Below are 18,108 nucleotides of genomic sequence, written 5' to 3'. Positions count from 1 at the left end.
CTGCCCAGCTGCCTTCATGCTAGGCTGGCTCCCTGCAGCCGTTGCCCCCTGCACAGCCCAGAGATGCAGGTACCAAAGCCCTGAACCTTCAGCCACCCTCACCAGCTCACCCCTCCGTCTGCTCCTGCCCACCCCTTCCCCCTGCCTCCACAGCCCCCCCAAGCCCATCCCACTCCGGCCTGCTGGGGCCCAGCTCCCAAGCAGCAAGTTTAATTAGACTGCAATCCTATTACGGACTGTCAGGCATCCAGTAAATCTCCCTGGGCTTGGGCTCTGTCCGTGGGGTACAGGGAGGGGGGGGCTGCTGGCAGATGGGCTCTGCTGAGTCAGGATGTGAGCACTGGGATGCAGAGCTTTGCCTGAGGACTCATCCTCGAAGATCCCTGCTGAGTTGGGAAGAGCCTGGGGGATTGGAGCAGTCCCCTGAAGGGTTGAGAAGGGGCAGTGTGTTTTCCCTTCTCCTCTCTGGTCCATCTTGCCACCTCAGAGCTGCAGGGGCAGGATGGAAATGCCCTGTCCTCGAGCCACATGCACAGCTCAGGTGTTTGCCACCACACCACAGTCATCATTGGCTCAGGTGGGTGCTGAGCCCATAGGTCTGACCATGAGGGGGAAGATGAGGAACAGGGGCTGAGATTGGGTTGTCCCAACCAGATGGGGGGGTACAGGCCAGGGATGCTCAGTGCCCTGCAGAGACAGGGCAGCTGCTCATGGCTGGTGGCACCGACAGGGACACAGAGTTGCCACTCCATGGCTCCTGAGTGGGTGCACATGTGTGGGGCACCGAGGGGGGCTGATCCAGGCAGCGGGGTGAAATGAATGGAGCTGCAGGCTACTGAGAATGTGGCCCTTGTAGACAGTGCACTCTCAGCCCCACACATTGCAACGGCAGGCAGCACTGGAACCACTTCCCACTGGCAGCTTCCCCCGGGGCTATGGGCTCCCCGTGGTCCTGCCGGCATTTGGGGAACCCAGCTGCCCTGGCACAGCACGGCTCCCATGGGTCAGGCGTTACAGCCATCCCACAAGAGCTCAGTACCACAGTGAAGTCCTCCCAACTCTGCAGTCTGCCCTGCAGTGAGCCAAAAGGCTGTAGCCCCTGGCCCCCCACCTCTTGCCGACCACCTTTCTCCATGACAGAGTTGCGTCAGCCCCAGAGCAGCCCACTGCAGAGTGGGAGCTCTTGCCACAGGACCCTGAGTGAGAGCAGGAGTCCATTGCCATTCCCCCCTCTGCACCCAGCCATGTCCCCTGGGCACCTTCACGGCCCTGGAAAGAGAGGAGTGTGGCCCCAGCTCAGCCTCGAGCCCCCCCAGCTCTGCACCAAACTGAGCCGCAGCAACTCCTGGAGACAAGTTCAACCAGGCTGTAATTGCAAGAACAGGGCAGCATGGGCAGCTGTGCATCTGCCCAGAGGAGTCCTGGCACTCCTGGGATGGGTGGTCAGCAAAGAGAGTGGGTGCCAGACCCCATGGGGCTGCTGTCCATGACAGAGGAGTCCGGGCTGCCAACAGCATCAGCTGGTACAAATGCTGTTGATGGCGGCCACGGTGGGGTTGACAAGCCCCAGCTCCTCCTGTTCGTTGATGCAGAGCTGGTATCCGCAGCCCTTGCGCCGGGGCATGGGCCTCAGGCGCCCGCTGGGCTTTGCACGTGGTGGCAGCAGGAAGCCAACGCTGCCAGCGATGAGTAGGTGCCAGATGCTGTGGATGTAGAAGTAGTTCTCCTCTGTCTCCACAAAGGCATAGAGCAGCACAGCAGCCGCTGCGATCAGTGCTCCCGGGCACAAGTAAAAAGCCCAGCGCTTCCAGGTTGGCGGGTAGCAGTGGCGGCGCCGGATGGTGCGCACTGTCTGCAGTGGGGAAAGGGGGGGCTGGAAGAGTCAGCCCTTGTGGGGCAAGCACAGCCCCTCCGCTGTGGTGCCACGTCCCCCATGAGCCAGGGAAGGTAGCTCATGGGGAAGGGTGAAGGCAGCAGAGGGGAGATGCTGGCAGGGGAGTGGGGCTGGACGGCTGGGCATGATGCCCAGTGTGACCGTAATGGGGAGATAAGGGGATGGGTGGGGACAGCATCTCCTTACCCAAGCGACGGCCATGATCCCTAAGGCAAATAGGCTGGGCCCCAGCAGGTTCCAGAGCCCATGGCGGTCCAACTGCAGAGCCATGGAGAGCAGCATGGCCCCCAGCAGGTACAGCACCTATGGGAGAATGGGGCATATGTCAGGATGTGTCCCTTCCTTGGCCACCCCGCATGCCCCCTCCCCCCACTTGCCTGCTTGACTATGGGCTGGAGCCGGGCCATGGCAATAACAGTGACCCAGACAGACATGAGGGAGCCCAGGAAGTCGCAGAACTGCAGCACATCGTACTCCATGATGCAGAACACCACGATGCCAGGCTGGTCACAGGCGTGGTAAAACTGGGGTTGGGGAAAGGGTGTGAGAGGCACCCCACACAGCCCTGGCACTTTGCCTGCCCCCCAGCTGCCCTCAACCCCACACTCACGGTGGAGAAGAACATGGTGAAGATGTAGATAGCAGCTTCCAGGAGGTAGTGGCTGCGGACAGCGATGGCCACAGGAGGCACAAACATGACGTTGCTGAGGCACAGCAGCAGCGTGGAGAGGAGCTGGAAGCCGTAGGAGAAAGCCTCAGTATTGTCTGTGCAGCCCCAGCCGTTCCATCCTATGACCGGGGAGAGACCCTTGCAGCACCCTACGGAGAGCTGGCACAGGAGGACTAATGGGGTGTGCAAACCCCGGGGAGGAGGGGAGGATGCCAGGGTGGTCACTGGGTGCAGCGGACACCATGAGTGCCTGGGGAAGCTCTCACCAGCTTTGCACTCGCAGGCAGCGTACAGGTAGTTGTTGGTGCGCAGCAGCTTGCACTGGCCATAGATGCCGCAGTCATTGACGCAGGGTGAGAGGTAGGCGCGCAAATACACCTCAGCTGTCACATTGATGCAAGGCTCAAACCTGCAGCACAGGAGAAGGGGGTCAGCCTTTGCCCTGCACCCCTCAAGCAGCCTCCACCAGAGGCACCTGTCGCACCCAGTTGTTGCTGACGATGGGTGACCCAAGGACTCCGCAAGCACAGAAATGAGCAGCTTTGGTACTACACATGGCAGCTCAGAGCTGGTCCCCAAGGCAACTGTCTGTGCCAGATTGGGTGAGCAGGAGGAACATGGCCACACTTAGACTCACTTTGCCTTTAGCAACACACTCAGCTGGCTCCTATTTTGTCTGGATTTTGCTGTGCAAACATTGTGCCTTGCAATGCCTGCATGTGACCATGTCGTGGAAGCACTGACCGCAACTGGCAACTCAGCATGAACTAGAAATGCAGCAGAGGAAACAGAGCAGGCACAGTACCCCTGCTGCCCCATGCTGCCCATGCACACAGCTCTGGGCACACCCAGCACCTCAGCAGCCTCCAGCACGCAGGAGCACAGACAGGCCCACATCCGGACAGCATGCATCAAGTGTTGCCTGTGGACATGCAGACACCCCAAAATACACAAACATGCATACAGCACCATCTGCACTCATGCACAGGGTGCGTCTGCACGTGTCTGCTGTTCCTGCATGTGCTCACGCAGCCAAATCTGCCCACACGCACAAAGAACACACACAGACCTGTCTGCTTGCACAAACCTGAACATGCACACAGCACTGTCTGCATGCGTTCACCAAATGTGCATGCAGCACCATCTGCATGCATGCACCAAACACCTAGTGCTGTCTGCATGCATGCACTGAACACACACAGAGCACCATCTGCATGGCACAGAGCCCCACATGAACTCTGACATGTACAGACACATGCACACAACAACCCTTCTCCTCCGCAGGACTCTCAGGCAGACACATGGGCCAGGAGTAGAGTTGCAGGCACAGGATCGGTCCCTGGAGATGCTGAATGGAGCAGGGGCACAGCAGCTTGACCAGAGCTGCCCTCTCATATACACAGCCAAGCCTTGTCCTCGCAGTGACGGCCCAGTCCCTTCCCGGGCACGGGTACAGATGGGCACTGCTGCAGAGATGGGCAGGCACCAACAGATGCACGGCATTCACAAGCTGACATGTACTTCCTAACCAAGAGACAGAGGGAAGAGCCGTGGGTACCCACAGATGGTCAGGCAGGCGTAAGCTCGAGCTGTCCGTGCCCATGCAGGCACTCACATGGTGACACACAGCCCGCAAAGCCATGTGAGCGGTGACATGCTAGGCAGGGACCAGGTACACCCGTGGACCCATGGTGCACACGGATGCAGGCTGTGCTGGGGATGTCCCCTCTGGGCATGCAGGGAGGGGAGACACTGGGGATCTTACCCATGCTCTGTGGCACAGAGAGAGCGCAGGCTCAGGTACCAGCTGCCCGTCTGGGGGTAGGGAATCCGCAGGCGACTGAGGCTGGCCGTGGCATTGACAGAGAGCAGGAAGCCTGCCAGGGACTCTGCAGGCATGGAAAGCTCCAGGTGAGCAGGGCAGGGAGCAGCCCCTTCTCCTGGGCAGAGCTGGGATAGGGCGCCCTGTGCCAGGCTCCAGAGCCACAGCAGGATGGACATGCACAGCCCAGCCTACCTGTCTCGCAGGTGACCAATGCGTTGTCATCAGGCATCAGCGGGACTTCATGGTTCAGACACCCAAACACTGTCACGTTCTCACCACACAAGGAGCTCTGAAAGCAGAGGAGGAGATGGCCCTAAACCAGTGCCAGGGATGTCCCCAGCTCGCAGCACACCACCTAGCAGTGCCTAACCCACTGCCCATCACCTAAGAAAACCCCAAATCCAGGCCATCATCCTGCCCTTAAAGCACCCTAATCTGTGCTCTATCACCCAAGAGCTCCCAAACCATGGCCCATGACTCAAGAGCACCCCAATCCTGTCCCTCACCTTGTTTCAGCCCCGACATCACCCGTCTCCCAGACCATCCCCCCCAGCTGCCCTGCCCCATCTGGGGTGCAGCGTGGCCACCTCACCATGTTGAGCTGCAGCTCCAGGTTGAGCACCCCACCACTATCCAGCACCGGTAGAAGGTTCATGACGAAGACAGCAGGGCGGTCAGGTGGCACTGACACACTGGGCCCAAAGAAGATGTAGAAGTGGATGGAGAAGGTGTCCAGCTCATTGCGCAGCGTGGGGCGGACTGGCCAGCACTGCTCACCAGTGGGCGAGGTGGTCGGGATGGGGACCGCGTGCTTCGTGCCGTTGGGGCTGGCGTGCAGAGGGCTGTCCCCTAGCTCCAGCCCACCCATGGAGCCGAAGGAGTGGGGCATGTTCATGGAGGCACTGGAGGGCAGGAAGGGTGGACGGGCCAGGCTGGGTCGGGAGCAGTCTGGAGGGCAGAGCCATCAGCCTGGGCACCACACAGCCCCTCCCAGCCCCCTCTTAGCTCTCACCTCCCCTTCTTACCGACCACTCACCTGCATCTACAACCCAGCCCCAACGCCTCCCAGTGTCACCATCCCAGCAGAGCTGGGTATCACCCTGTGTCCAGCTGGGGCCAGATCCTGCAGACATCCTTTGCTCCCCCACTGGTCGCCCAAGCAGAGTCAAGACCACGCCCCCCCACCTGGACCTCCCCATGCACCCTCACCTGTGAGCTGCACGGTGACCTGGAAGGAGACAGTGCCCAGCACCCCAGGGTGTTTCTCCACCAGCACGTAGTACCAGTGCTGCCAGAAGGGAAGATCCAGTGTCAGCTGGCAGGGAGCATGCTCCCAGCAGTCCAGCGCCGTGGAGTTGTGCAAGGGGGGAGCCTTGGCCCGCACGCGCAGCCAGAGTGGGCAGCCCTTGGCCCCGTGGCACTGCAACACCTCCACCAGTACGCGTGATGTGTAGCTGGGCACAAAGACCCTGTGAGACAGCAGTGTCAGGTCCTGCCCCTCAGCATGGACCAACAGGGCTGGGGAGGCAAGCCAGAGGGATGGGGCACCCTAAGCTCCCCACCCTGGGGATGCCTCCTCTTTAGGAGATCCTCTCATACTCACTTGTAGAGGCAGGAGCGGTTGTGGGGGCCCATGCTCTGCTTGGTGATGTAACCGGGGTACAGCACAGCAATGTTCACCAGACGCTGCACAATGAGCTGTGGCTGGAAGAGATACTGGCACTCCTCGTAGAGCCCCTGCACCAGCAGAACAGTCAGCATGGGGCAGGGGGCAACCAGCCACACAGAACCACCATCCCCCAGCTGCTGACCCCGCACCATGGCAAAGGGGTTGGGGTGCAGTCTGCCCAGGCACCCTCCATCTGGATATGCCCAAGACCCCCACCAAGAGATGTGGTAGTCCTCCTGCCCCCCATGTGCCCCACTTGGGACACATGCCCCGGGCACTGCCAGCCCAGGACAGTCAGGCCCCAGCAGAGCCCTGCAGCAAGCCCTGCCACTCCACGTTCCCCCCCAATCCCTTCACCTTGACAGATATCTTGCCCTCATCTTTGGGCAGGTGGGCAGCCAGGAACCAGTCCCCAGGCAGGGGGCTGGTGACATTGAACACCCCCGTGGTGCGGTTGGGCAGGGTCCAGGTGAGGGTCAGTGTGAAGGAGCCAGGGACAGCCGTGTCCCTGGGGAAGTGTGTGTGCAGCGGGTTAATAACGGAGGGAGCCCCTGAGCGGAAATACCTGCAGGAGAGACAGCAGTTAGCAGGGTGCAGGCTGGGCATCATGGCAGGCCCAGCCTGCCCTACATGTGGAGGTCTGTCCTCCATGCTACTAAGAAGCTCAAAGACATGATGGGGGAGCCGTCTGTAAGCTGGGACCTTGCTGGAGATTGTGAGCTTCCTTGGGTGGCTGTTCAAGCAAAACTGTTCATGTATGAGATGCACAAAAGAGTGGAGCCTGCAACGGTCCTGAGAAGACGAATCATGGGGAGTGAGTGTGCACGCGTGTGTGTGTGAATTTATGTGCATATATGCATGTGTGTGTATGCATCTGTGCACACATGTGTATCTGCATATACATGCCTGTGTGCATGTGCATGCATGAGTGCCCCTCTGTATGTGTGCATGCATGTACATACATGCACATGTGCATGTGCAAGCAAGCAGCAGACAAGAGCAGGCAGGCTCCAAGGCAAGTCCAGACAAAGAACAGCAGGGGCAGGCAGAGGCAGGCAGGAAGGAAACAAACAGGGCAGGCTGCTTACTCACACGGTGATGCTGCGGTCTGGGCATTGGTCCCCGAAGGTGCCACCCTGTTCCTTGAAGGCGATGAGGTTCCAGACAGCAATGACTGTGTCCTTGGGGATGTGGAAGTGGAAGAGCTCGATGCTGGCGAAGGAGCGGAAGGGGCTGAGCTTGCGTGGTGTGCAGGTGAAGTAGTCAGTCACGAAGAGCCCATCTGTGGAGGAGACCCAAGAGGCTCTCAGCAGGGTGGGGGGCTGGGGGGTGCAGCACCCCTCCCAGACCAGGCCCACCCAGGATCTGAACATGCCCCAAAACCAGCAGCCCAGAGGCAGGAGGGGCTGGGGCTGTGCCATTTCAGTGTATCCCCAGGGCTGATGTCAGCTGTCCCAGGTGTGCCTCCCAGCCCTGGCACAGTCTGCATGATCATGCCTGGTTCAACATTGCCTCAGTCCCAGTTCCTGGAACTGTGAGTACTCATCCTCTGGAGCCTGAGGAGCCCTCAGCCCTGGCTGCTCAGGTTCTGCCCAGGTGCAGCCCACCTCTTTCAACTTATCCTCTTCAGCGAGGACCTGCTCCCTGCATTTTACCTGTAACAAAGAGCCATTCTCCATGGCTCCAGCTCTGCCCCAACAGGTCAGCTCTCACAGGGACACACAGATTCCCCCCTTCTCTGCCTGCTGAGAAGGATCAGCACAGAACCCATCACAAACCACAGAGTCCCACCCTAGACCCAAGAGAAGAAGGAGCAAGCTGTGCACTTCCTGCACAGCCCCTCAGCTCTCCTGTGGTTTGCGGAGGAGAAATGGTGCACATATGTGTGCACATATGCACACGTGGGTACTGGCTGTGTGCACAGCAAAGGGGAGGTGTGTACACCCACATGCATGGTGGCTGTGCACAGCCCCATGTCTGCAAGACATTTCCTGCAAGCCCACAGCACTCACTGAGGCCGTATCTCCCTGCCCAACTGTCTGACAGTTTGATTTCCAGGGATTTCCAGGAGCCCCAGCAGCATAGAGGCATCCACTTCCTTGGCACAGTGGAGACAAGGGAGACCTGGTCAGACAGAAGCTGTAACTTCACCCTACCATTGTCACATTTCCCCAGTGCCAGCCTGGGAAACCCATCCATTATTCCCTAGAGATGCACCAAGGATAAGATGCACCTCCCTACAAGCTGCTGGCAAGGGGGATGCCAGCAGAGGATGGGCTTGGAGCAGAGCTGTTCTCAGGAGGACTCGTCTGGTGGGGAGTGGGATAGATGAGAAGAAGGGCTACTTTGCACAGTGCATACCTGGATGGGAGTGCGCACATGTGCTTGTGTGCACGTGTGTTTGTGCTGCGTGTGTGCAGCCCCAGCTGGCTGTACACTGACATGCATCTGCTCTCTTGTCTGGAACAAAGACAGCTCCCCCTCCCCTTTGCTGCCAGCCAACACAAGCCAGCCATCAGTGCAAGAGCACCCGATCCCAATTTCCACACCATGAACCACCAAGCCACTCCAGAGCTCCCCTCCCCACGTAGAGACAGTGATCTGGCAGAGGACCCCAGGGAGAAAGGGATGTTGAATGCAACTCCAGGAGATGGCATGGGGGAAAGCACTTGGAGCCTCCCAGTCCCAGCGCGGTTCCCCATGCCCACTCGCAAGGGGGGGGGAGCCAGCTACAGGGAGAGGGTCAGACTGAAGCCCCGTGGCGGTGTGGCCAGAGCACAGGGGAGGGTTCTGGAGGACGGAGCGGGATTTCCTATCCATAGAGGGGGAAAAGCAAGTGCCCTTCTGCCCCAGGCCAGCAGCCGGAGCCGCGGGACCCCCGCTCCAGGACCGCAGCCCCAGGTCGCGGCCGGCGGTCAGAACCGCGGACAGCTCCCGCCTTACCTCTGTCCCATAGGGGCCCCGCCCTGCAGCCCGGCCCCGCGGCACCGGCAGCCCCCGGCCAGCTGCCCCCTCCCCAGGGGATGCCCCCTCCTCACCCTCGTGTATCCCCCCTGCAGCCCCGTCACCAAGTCAGCTCCCGTGCCCCATAGCACGCTCATGGCCTCACATAGTCCCGCCAGTGTCGCCCCCGCACATCCCGATACCTCTCTGCGTGCACATCCCCCTCTCTGCATGTTGTCCATCCCCGCTGCCCCACTGCATGCACACAGCCCTCTGTCCTGGGGACCCGCTGAATCTGCAGCCTCCCGGACCCACTGCCCATGCACCTGCCCCCCCCCTCCGGGTGTTCCACTGCATGTGCACCACCTGCATCCTCCTGGCACACACACCTCTGTGCCCCACTGCACATTTATCTCCATGTCCCACTGCATGGGTACCCCATGCCCCACAGCATGCTTATCATCATGCCCCACTGCACACACATCCTAGCGCCCCATTACATAGGCATCTGCTACCCTTCGCACATGCATCTCCATGCCCCATTACGCAAACATCCCATTGCACATGCATCTGTGTCCCATCGCACATACACCTTGTGTCCTATTGCATGTGCACCTCCTGCCCCATTGCACACACACCCCGCACCCAGCTGGGCACACGTCTGTGCCTTGTTGCATATGTACCCCAAACCCCACTGCATGCACACCCCATACTTTGTCGCACAGACTCCCCATGTCCCACTGCATGTGCATCCTGCATCCCATAGTAGGAGGACACTGCGCCCCACTGCACACAAACCCCTGTGCCCCATTCTCACCCACCTCCTGCTCCATTGCATGCACACCCCACATCCCACTGCTTGTGTACCTCATACCCATCGAAAGCACATCCCTGTGCCCCACTACACGAGCACCTTGTGACCCACTGCACACACCCCCCCACGCCCCACAGCATGCAGACCTCCTACCCATTGCTCACACTCATCCCACGCCCCACAGCACATGCACCCTGCACCCCATTGCATTTGTACCTCACTCCCACTGCACAAGCACTCCTGTGCTCCATTAATGTGCATCCCTGTGCGCCATTGCACATGAACCCTCTGCCCCACCGATCATGCACCCCATGCTCCGTTGCATGTGCACTCCTGCACCCCATCCCGTACTCGTCCCTGTGCCTGTCGCATGTGTGCCCCACACCCGTTGCACGCACAGCCACCCGTGCCCCTGGCCCCGCGGCACTCACCGGCGGGCGGTAGCAGGAGGAGAAGCGGCAGGAGCAACAGGGGGAGGCGGAGGAGGGGGACGAGCAGCCGCCGCTGCCCGCCGCCCCGCCGGCCCATGCCGCCGCGCCGACTGCTGTGTGGCGCGCGCTGCCAGCAGCCCCACCGCGCACCGGCGCCCATGACGTCACCCGCTCCGCCCCCGGGGCAACCCACGCGCAACTATTCGTCCCGACACGCGTCACTCGCCGGCGGCAGCGCCCCGTTCTTCCCGGGGTGGCCCCGCCGCTGCTCGGGGCACCGGGGGGCAGGGATACGGGCAGGGACAGGGGTGCGGGCTGAGGGACAAGGACAGGGACCTGGGGCTGGGGACAGGGACATAGACTGGAGACAGGGACATGGTCTGAGACAGGGATACAGGGCTGGGGGACAAGGACATAGGCTAGGGGACAGGGACCTGGGGCTCGGGACAAGGATACAGGCTGGGGACAGGGTTATGGACTGGTGGACAGTGGCACAAGCTGGGGCCGGGGACACGGGGCTGGGGGACAGGGGATATGGATTTGGGATGCAAGTGGCCATGGGGCCAGGCTACAAGGGGGACACAGTACACAGGTGAAAGGGGCTATGAGGCTGGAATGTATAGGGACAAGGGGGCTACAACGCTGGGGGCAAATGGGGTGTACTGTGGAGAGGGGATGGGAGGCAGCAAGGGCCACCTATGGGGGCTGTTCAACGGGGGTCGGGTGGTTTTCTAACAGCGGCTACCATCTTATAATAAAATATTTATCTTATAGAGGAGGTGTCCGGGAGAGAGGGTCGGGGCACCTGTCATGGTTTAGCCCCAGCCAGCAACAAAAAACCATGCAGTTGCTCTCTCCCTTCTCCCCCCCCCCAGTGGGAAGGGGAGGCGAATTGGAAGAAAAAGGCAAAAGTCATGGATTAGGATAAAGACAGTTTAACAGAACAGCAAAGGAAGAGAAAAATAACAACAATAATACTGATAAAAAGAATATACAAAAGTGAGGGATACACAGCACAATTTTCTCACTGCCTGATGCCCAGTCTGCTCCCTATCAGCTATTCTCCTTTTGCAGCCAGTTCCTCCACTTAAATACCGAGCATGACTTCACATGGTATCGAATACTCCATTTGGCCAGTTTGGGTCAGCTATCCTGGCTGTGTCCCCTCCCAGCTTCTTGTGGAAATTAACCCTATCTCAGATGAACCCAGGACAGTATCCACCCCTTACTCCATACCATCTACATCATATCCAGGTCCCCCATTTTCCAATTAATCACCACCACTTTTCCTGTCTTTGAAAGATGGAGATATATATATATACACATACAGAGATATCATTCTCTTAGTCCATGAGCTATCCCTCTAAAATGTCCGTTGAGTTCATTTAATCCATGACTTTGGGCTCCATCTGTCGTAACAGTCTTCCATGGCAGGAGAGATGGTGTGTGGTGTTGGATGGTAGCATGCTGCATCTGGAGCTCATGGCTGGTGTATCTGGCACGGCCCATGTCCACAGTCTGTGGGTTGAAGATGTCGATCTTGAGGAAATGGCTGGGCACCAGTTGCTGAAGCCAGGTCCAGTCCCACCACTGCTGCACTTGGCTTGGTTTCATCAAAGTCCATCCTTCATTAGTTTGGGTGATTCTTACTGTAATACCATTGATATGGCATATAGCAACTATAGTACGGATGACATACAGTAGCAGGGTTATTTAGCAATTAACATGGTACAGTTTAATTTATTGGCTATTCTCACCCAATACCAAATCCCCACAAGGTACACATTGGACTTCCCCATCCTTCCGCATCCCCCACCAGGTACACCCAGGTCCTTGAGCAAAAGCAGTCCCATGGATGGGGTTACCTTTGCCTGAGGCAGGACTAACCCAGACTGTCTTCCCTGACATATTCTTCATGTGCACTACAGGGACTTTAACCCCTTCTACAGTAAATGTGTCGTGGTTTAACCCAGCAGCTGGCAACTAAGCATCAGACAGCCATCTGCTCAGCCCTTCCCTTCTCCCCCAGCAGGGTGGGAAGGAGAATGGACAAAAGGTAAAATTTGCAGATTGAGATAAAGACAGTTTAATAAGACAACAAAGGGAATAACAAAAACAACAACAACAATGATGAATATGCAAAACAAGCTGTACACAATACAATTTTTCTCACTGCCCAACGACTGATTAGCAGCCAGTCCCCAAGCAGCGATCATGGAATTTTGCTGATTTCGCAGAACTCCCAAAAAAGTTCGAACTAACAGAAAAAAGAGAGTTGAACCCCCCAAAAAGAAGTTCCTGCCCCCTTAAAAACTGAGCATGACATTTTCCTGGGTTCAGCTGGTATAGGGTTAATTTTCACAAGAAGCCAGGCTAGCTGATCCAAACTAGCCAAACAAACGGGGCATTCGATACCATGTGACGTCATGCTCAGTTTGGAGTGGAGGAGCTGGCCAGGGAGGTTAATCGCTGTTCAGGAGTGCACTGGGCATCGGGCAGTGAGAGAGAGTAGCTCTGTGTATTCCCTTGGTTTTTTTTTGTATATTCTTCTTACCAGTATTACTGTTGTTACTGTTCACTTCCTTTGCTGTTCTGTCAAACTGTCCTTATCGCGACCCACAAGTTTTGCCTTTTGCTTCCAATTCTCCTCCCCACCCTACCGTGGGGGAGGGGCATAGAGCGACCGTGTGGTCCTTTGTTGCCAGCCGAGGCTAAACCACGACAGAAGTCTATAGTATGGAATATTTCCATCGGCCACCTTGGGTTACTGTCTGGCTGTGCTCCCTCCCAGCTCCTGCACACCTGCTCATTAGCTGAATATCGAATTGTTACAGTTTGGCCATGGCCAGCAACAAAGGGCCACGCGGTCGCTCTACTGCCCCTCCCCCTGCTGGGGTGGGGAAGAGAATAGAAAGAAACAGGCCAAAACTGGTGGGTCGGGATAAGGGCAGTTTAACAGAACAGCAAACAAAGGGAACAGGAACAACAACAATACAGATAAGGAGAAATATACAAAACAAAACAGTGAAACGGACAGAGCAACTCTCACCGCAAAGTGCCCCACGCGCTCCCGAGCCGCCTGCCTTCCCGCCGCCCAGCTCCCGGCACCGGAACCCAGCATGACGGCACATGGTATGAAATACCCTGTTCTGTTTGGCCAGGTTGGGTCAACCCGCCCGGCTGTGTCCCCTCCTGGCTCCTGGTGAAAATTAACCCTGTCCTGGCCGAACCCAGGACAGTGATAGTGCAAGAAAGTCCTTGATTTCACAGCAACAACTAAAAACATCGGTATTATTAACACTCTTCTCATACTAAATCCAAAACACAGCAGCTGCTGGAAGGAAAATAAACTCTGCCTCAACCGAAACCAGGACAACATGGAAGTTTTGACTGGGCAGGGCCAGCTCGATCGGCAGATCCTCTGGTGTTAACTAACCAGGTGGCCTTTGCTAAAAGTACATCCCAATGTTCGAAGGTTCTGCCCCACAATGCTCTCAGAGGAGTTTTTAGCAGTCCATTGTACCGTTCGGTTTTCCTGGAGGCTGGTGCATGATCCTCTGTCATTACAACCTAAGCATTGCTATGCCCTAAATATTACTGCCCAATACCATTTCCCCCCTTTGAGACTATGAGACCTTCTCTTATGTGTCTCATATGTCTCACTATTTCTTTTCATCAACATTATAGAGTTTCCCGCAGTCATTCATATAATTAACCTTTCAATACAGCTCAAGGCAATACAAATTACAGTTATGATGACTATGATTATGATTACAGTTTCCAGTAAATTTGCCAACCATCCAGTAAGGGAGAATTCAAGCCTGTGGAGTATTTTATTCAGCCATCCTATTTCCATAGTAGCCTTAAGGTCACGACTTGACTTTGCCACCTGTTTTATTTTGTCGATCTGATCCTCTAAATGTTCAGTAACGTTTGGAATATTGAAGGAAGGGATTAAATGGAATTTTGGTGGATCGTTGAGCGCTCTCAGTTTAGCTCTTTGACATGCACAGCGGGGGGGCTGGGCTGATGGTGTTTAATATTTTGCTAACTATTGTGTTGTCTGATGGTGGCTAGGAGGCGCCTTAAAGAACCGGTTAAGACCGACCCCATAGTTTGGATGGAAGCCAGGAAACAACTGAGTCTGTGCAAGAACAAAAGGTTAACTAGAGGTGACGAAGAGGAGTCACCTATCTTCATCCCCACGACCCCCGACAACCACCACAAGGAGGCCCTGCGCAAGCGCAGTCGGGAGGAGTCTATGGAAATGACCCCTTGGAACTAATTTTAATACGAAGCTGGGGATAGGTTATGCATATGTATAGGCGTATTGGGAAATCTCATGCATATGTAATACTTGATTGTATAAGTTGAAGAGGCAAGTTGCTGCTCAGCGCGCACGACTTTGGTGGGGCTACCCTCTCCCCCCCCCCCGCCGCCCGCCCGGCGCCAAATAAACATACCTACTCTACAGTCTTACAGATTGTGGAGTCTGTTTTCCGCACGTCAGTATGAACACAACAATCTTTATCATTTAAATTTAAATATCCACGTACTCCATGTCTATGTAGCAATAATAGATCCAAGGCCAGTCTGTTCTGTAGGGTCATTCTAGATGTGGCTTGTAGCTGGGTATTCAAATCCTGAAGTTTACTCTTAGAAGAAAACAAAAAAACACCTGTGTGGTTCAGATTCCTTGGACCAGACCGTAAAAGTAAAGACAGACTACTGATCAAATTACCGTGGCAGCGATGAGCAGTAACTTACCCGATATACTCTTATCATGCTTTACCTTCCCTGGCTTAACTAAATCAAAACAGCTGAAGAGACAAAGTTAAAGCAATCTTAGAAGCAGGCTGCCACTGCCGACATATGCCTTTGCATATCTCTTCAATATATGGCATCAACACATCTCCTTCTCATTTACACTTTTTCTGAACACTTGGCTTTCTATACAAGGTCACAAAAGCATCAATATACAAAAGCATCAACATTTTCCAAGTTGACAACAAAACAACATCAACTGCAATACAATATTAAACTGCAACAACCCATTCTCCGACCATTGTACCCCATCACCCAATTCATAATTTGGCCACCATTGCATGCAATATCTTTTCGTTTTATCACATTTCTTTTGGATATCTGGAGTTTTTTTATACAAAGTCATAAAGGCATCAACATATGGCACCTCATCTCATTTTTCCATTCTGTGACAAAATAGCACTAATTGTAATATAGTACTACATTTTAAGGATCTGTTTTCAGGCCATCTTTCACCATCCTCCAATTGATATTGTGGCCACTATTGATTATAATACCTTTTTAAATCATCCCTAGCCAGGGGATCCCCTCCGAATTTACTCCAATGTTTTAGGATGTATCCCAAGGGAGACCAAAGACGAGTCTCTTGAGCAGTAACACCACCCATATCTGTACCAAATCCAACGTTTCTTACACAAACAACATCTCTCACAAACCAGTCTCTTACACACAAAACAGAACGAGGGACGTCTCCCGTCATTAAAACAACGTATAAGAAACAAAACAACAATGCTACTGCTGTGTATCTCTCCCAATATATCTTACACAGAGTCCAAATGGGACAAAAATGTCCCCAAATGCCTGCTACTTCCCAAAAGACTATTCCCCTTTCTCTTGCTTATTTATCAGAAAATACCTCTTTCCAGTGGCACCGTTGTGTTGCTTACCACCCAACTACAGGAGAGGGGCCAATGGAGTCCCCTATCAACAGGTCAGTGCGCACTGGAGTCCAGTCAGGCCACTGCTCCCCATTGGGTATGGCAAGACAATCCAGGCAAGGATGTCAGCACAGTCCCATCTGGGTTGCCAAAACTGTTGTCCCAAAAGTGGGGTCTTTTACCTGGTGTGCAGTACGCCAATATACAGACAGAGGAGAGGTATTGTCTTTATTGCATATTTGCGCAGATATGGGTGCTAGGTGATAATTCCACAAAGCTAGCACAGCGCTTAGCAGAGTCACAAGGACTATATACTCTTACAAAAACAAAGAAATTACTTGTTACATTGTCATCTGCTCATCGCATCACATGATTATCTTAGAAGTATACTCCTTCCTTACTTAACTACGCATGCTCGCAAGCTAGGGGGAGTGCAGTCTTTTTGGTTCTGAACTGAGTCGGTATTCGTGATCTCCCCCTGCCACCTTTACCTTTTTCCTAGTTACCCTAGATCTTTGTTCACTTCATGCTTCTTTGTCAATTGATGCCGTGAAAAACTGGAATTGAAGACTCAATAGTCAGAAGACTATTAAGCAGGTATTCTTTATTACGGCGCCGGGCGCACGGGGGATCTCTCCTCCAAACATGTGCACCGAAGAGACACACTTACTAGGTATTTATGCTATGTTAACATACATATTAATTACATTTCCAAGAAATGCTTATCATAGTAATGGTTTTTCCGAGAACTCATTAGTATATGGTAATGTCCATCGCGCATGTTTGTTTGGCTCTCTCGGTGATCGGCGGGGTCTTCAGATTATCCTGCAGCCTCTTTATCTCTGTAGATTGCATACCTGCTCTCCCAAGGCCTAAAGGGATTATTCCGGAGACTCTTATCCCACAACTGTCCCAATTATTCACAAAGAACCAAGACTTGTTTTGGTTGTGCAATGATTCTGACCACCTGAAGTGATAACATCCCCTACATGTTACATTTGTTACATTTACAGTTATCAATCCCTCCTTTTCTTTTGAGGATTTGTAGCTAGAAAGCTATGAATCCTCACTATTCTGTTTTGTAGGTATTATTTTCAAATTTCTTCAGTCTTTCACGCCAAGGGTCAAGGAAAAGTATTTTCTGGTTTCTGTTTGGTGCCTAATCTTGTTCCTTTTCCAATCACTGTGTGTCTCAACTGAATCTAATATCTGGGTGTTGTTATCTAATATCTGTAGGTCAAATCTTGGTCCAGTCATGTAGCTCAAGTTGTCGTGATCACAGTATCCTCCATCGTGTCTTCTCCAAAACTCGGGCCAAGCATTATTATCACAATTCCAATGAGTAGATCCTACCCCATGTAAAGGGAGTCTCATGTCACCTTTTGGTAAGGCAGTACAAATCCAACAATCCTTAGCTCTCGTGGCATTTGCTATCATCTGAATTGCATTGTAATAGAAGTTCTCACTCCAAGTGTTCACTAATAAGCCTAGGTTTAACAAAGTTACCGCCGCAATCAGTAGTTTCAAACCACCAGCCTTCTCAACCATCCATCCTGGTTTAGAAGCCTTCCTCACTCAAGAATAATGGATCCTGGCCAGTCATCCTCGATTCTTGATTGCAGTGAAAGTGGTCAGCAATACCTGGTACGGTCCATTCCACTTCTCTCTCAGTGGAGCACCTGAAAAATTCTCTTAACATAAACCCAATCTCCAGGGCTAAATGGATGGATCGAGTGATCTAACCCTTTAGCCCTGGTACCCAAAATATTTTTACTAATTTTTTCTAATTGTTTTCCCAAGGATATAACATAATTCTGTAGATACTGATTTCCCAACTGGTTCAAATCTTCCCCTTGAAATTTAGCCTGATATGGTCTCCTATATACTATCTCAAAAGGGCTCAAATTTTCTTTGGCCCTAGGTTTTACACGTATCCAAAGTAGTGCAATAGGCAGTGCTTGGTACTAATATAGATTCGCTTCTTGGTATATTTTTGCTGTCTGTTGTTTTATCATGTGGTTCATCTTTTCTACTTGCCCACTGGCTTGTGGTCTGTAGGGCGTATGTAACTGCCAATCGATTCCTAATAGTCTGCTGACCTGTTGCACTACTTCTGCACAAAAATGTGTCCCCCTATCTGAGGAGATAACTGTTGGTACC

The 18,108-nt window shown here is 54.1% G+C and overlaps 1 protein-coding gene across 1 annotated transcript; it reads right to left on the bottom strand.

The window, feature by feature from the left end:
• Positions 1–1,378: 1,378 nt before the first annotated feature.
• Positions 1,379–10,343, bottom strand: LOC104336839 (transmembrane protein 8B). Its single transcript, XM_075446490.1, has 13 exons — positions 10,247–10,343; positions 7,151–7,340; positions 6,416–6,623; positions 5,993–6,126; positions 5,599–5,858; positions 4,982–5,337; positions 4,582–4,678; positions 4,330–4,453; positions 2,831–2,973; positions 2,505–2,683; positions 2,272–2,418; positions 2,081–2,197; positions 1,379–1,852 (listed from the first exon to the last, which is right to left on the bottom strand). Exons 1-13 carry the CDS (start codon positions 10,341–10,343, stop codon positions 1,517–1,519), a joined length of 2,388 nt encoding a protein of 795 aa, XP_075302605.1. The 3' UTR covers positions 1,379–1,516.
• Positions 10,344–18,108: the final 7,765 nt, after the last annotated feature.

The sequence above is a fragment of the Opisthocomus hoazin genome, chromosome W (assembly GCF_030867145.1).
Source record: "Opisthocomus hoazin isolate bOpiHoa1 chromosome W, bOpiHoa1.hap1, whole genome shotgun sequence".
NCBI classification, from domain to species: Eukaryota; Metazoa; Chordata; class Aves; order Opisthocomiformes; family Opisthocomidae; genus Opisthocomus; species Opisthocomus hoazin.
This window is presented reverse-complemented; position numbering and strand designations above follow the sequence as displayed.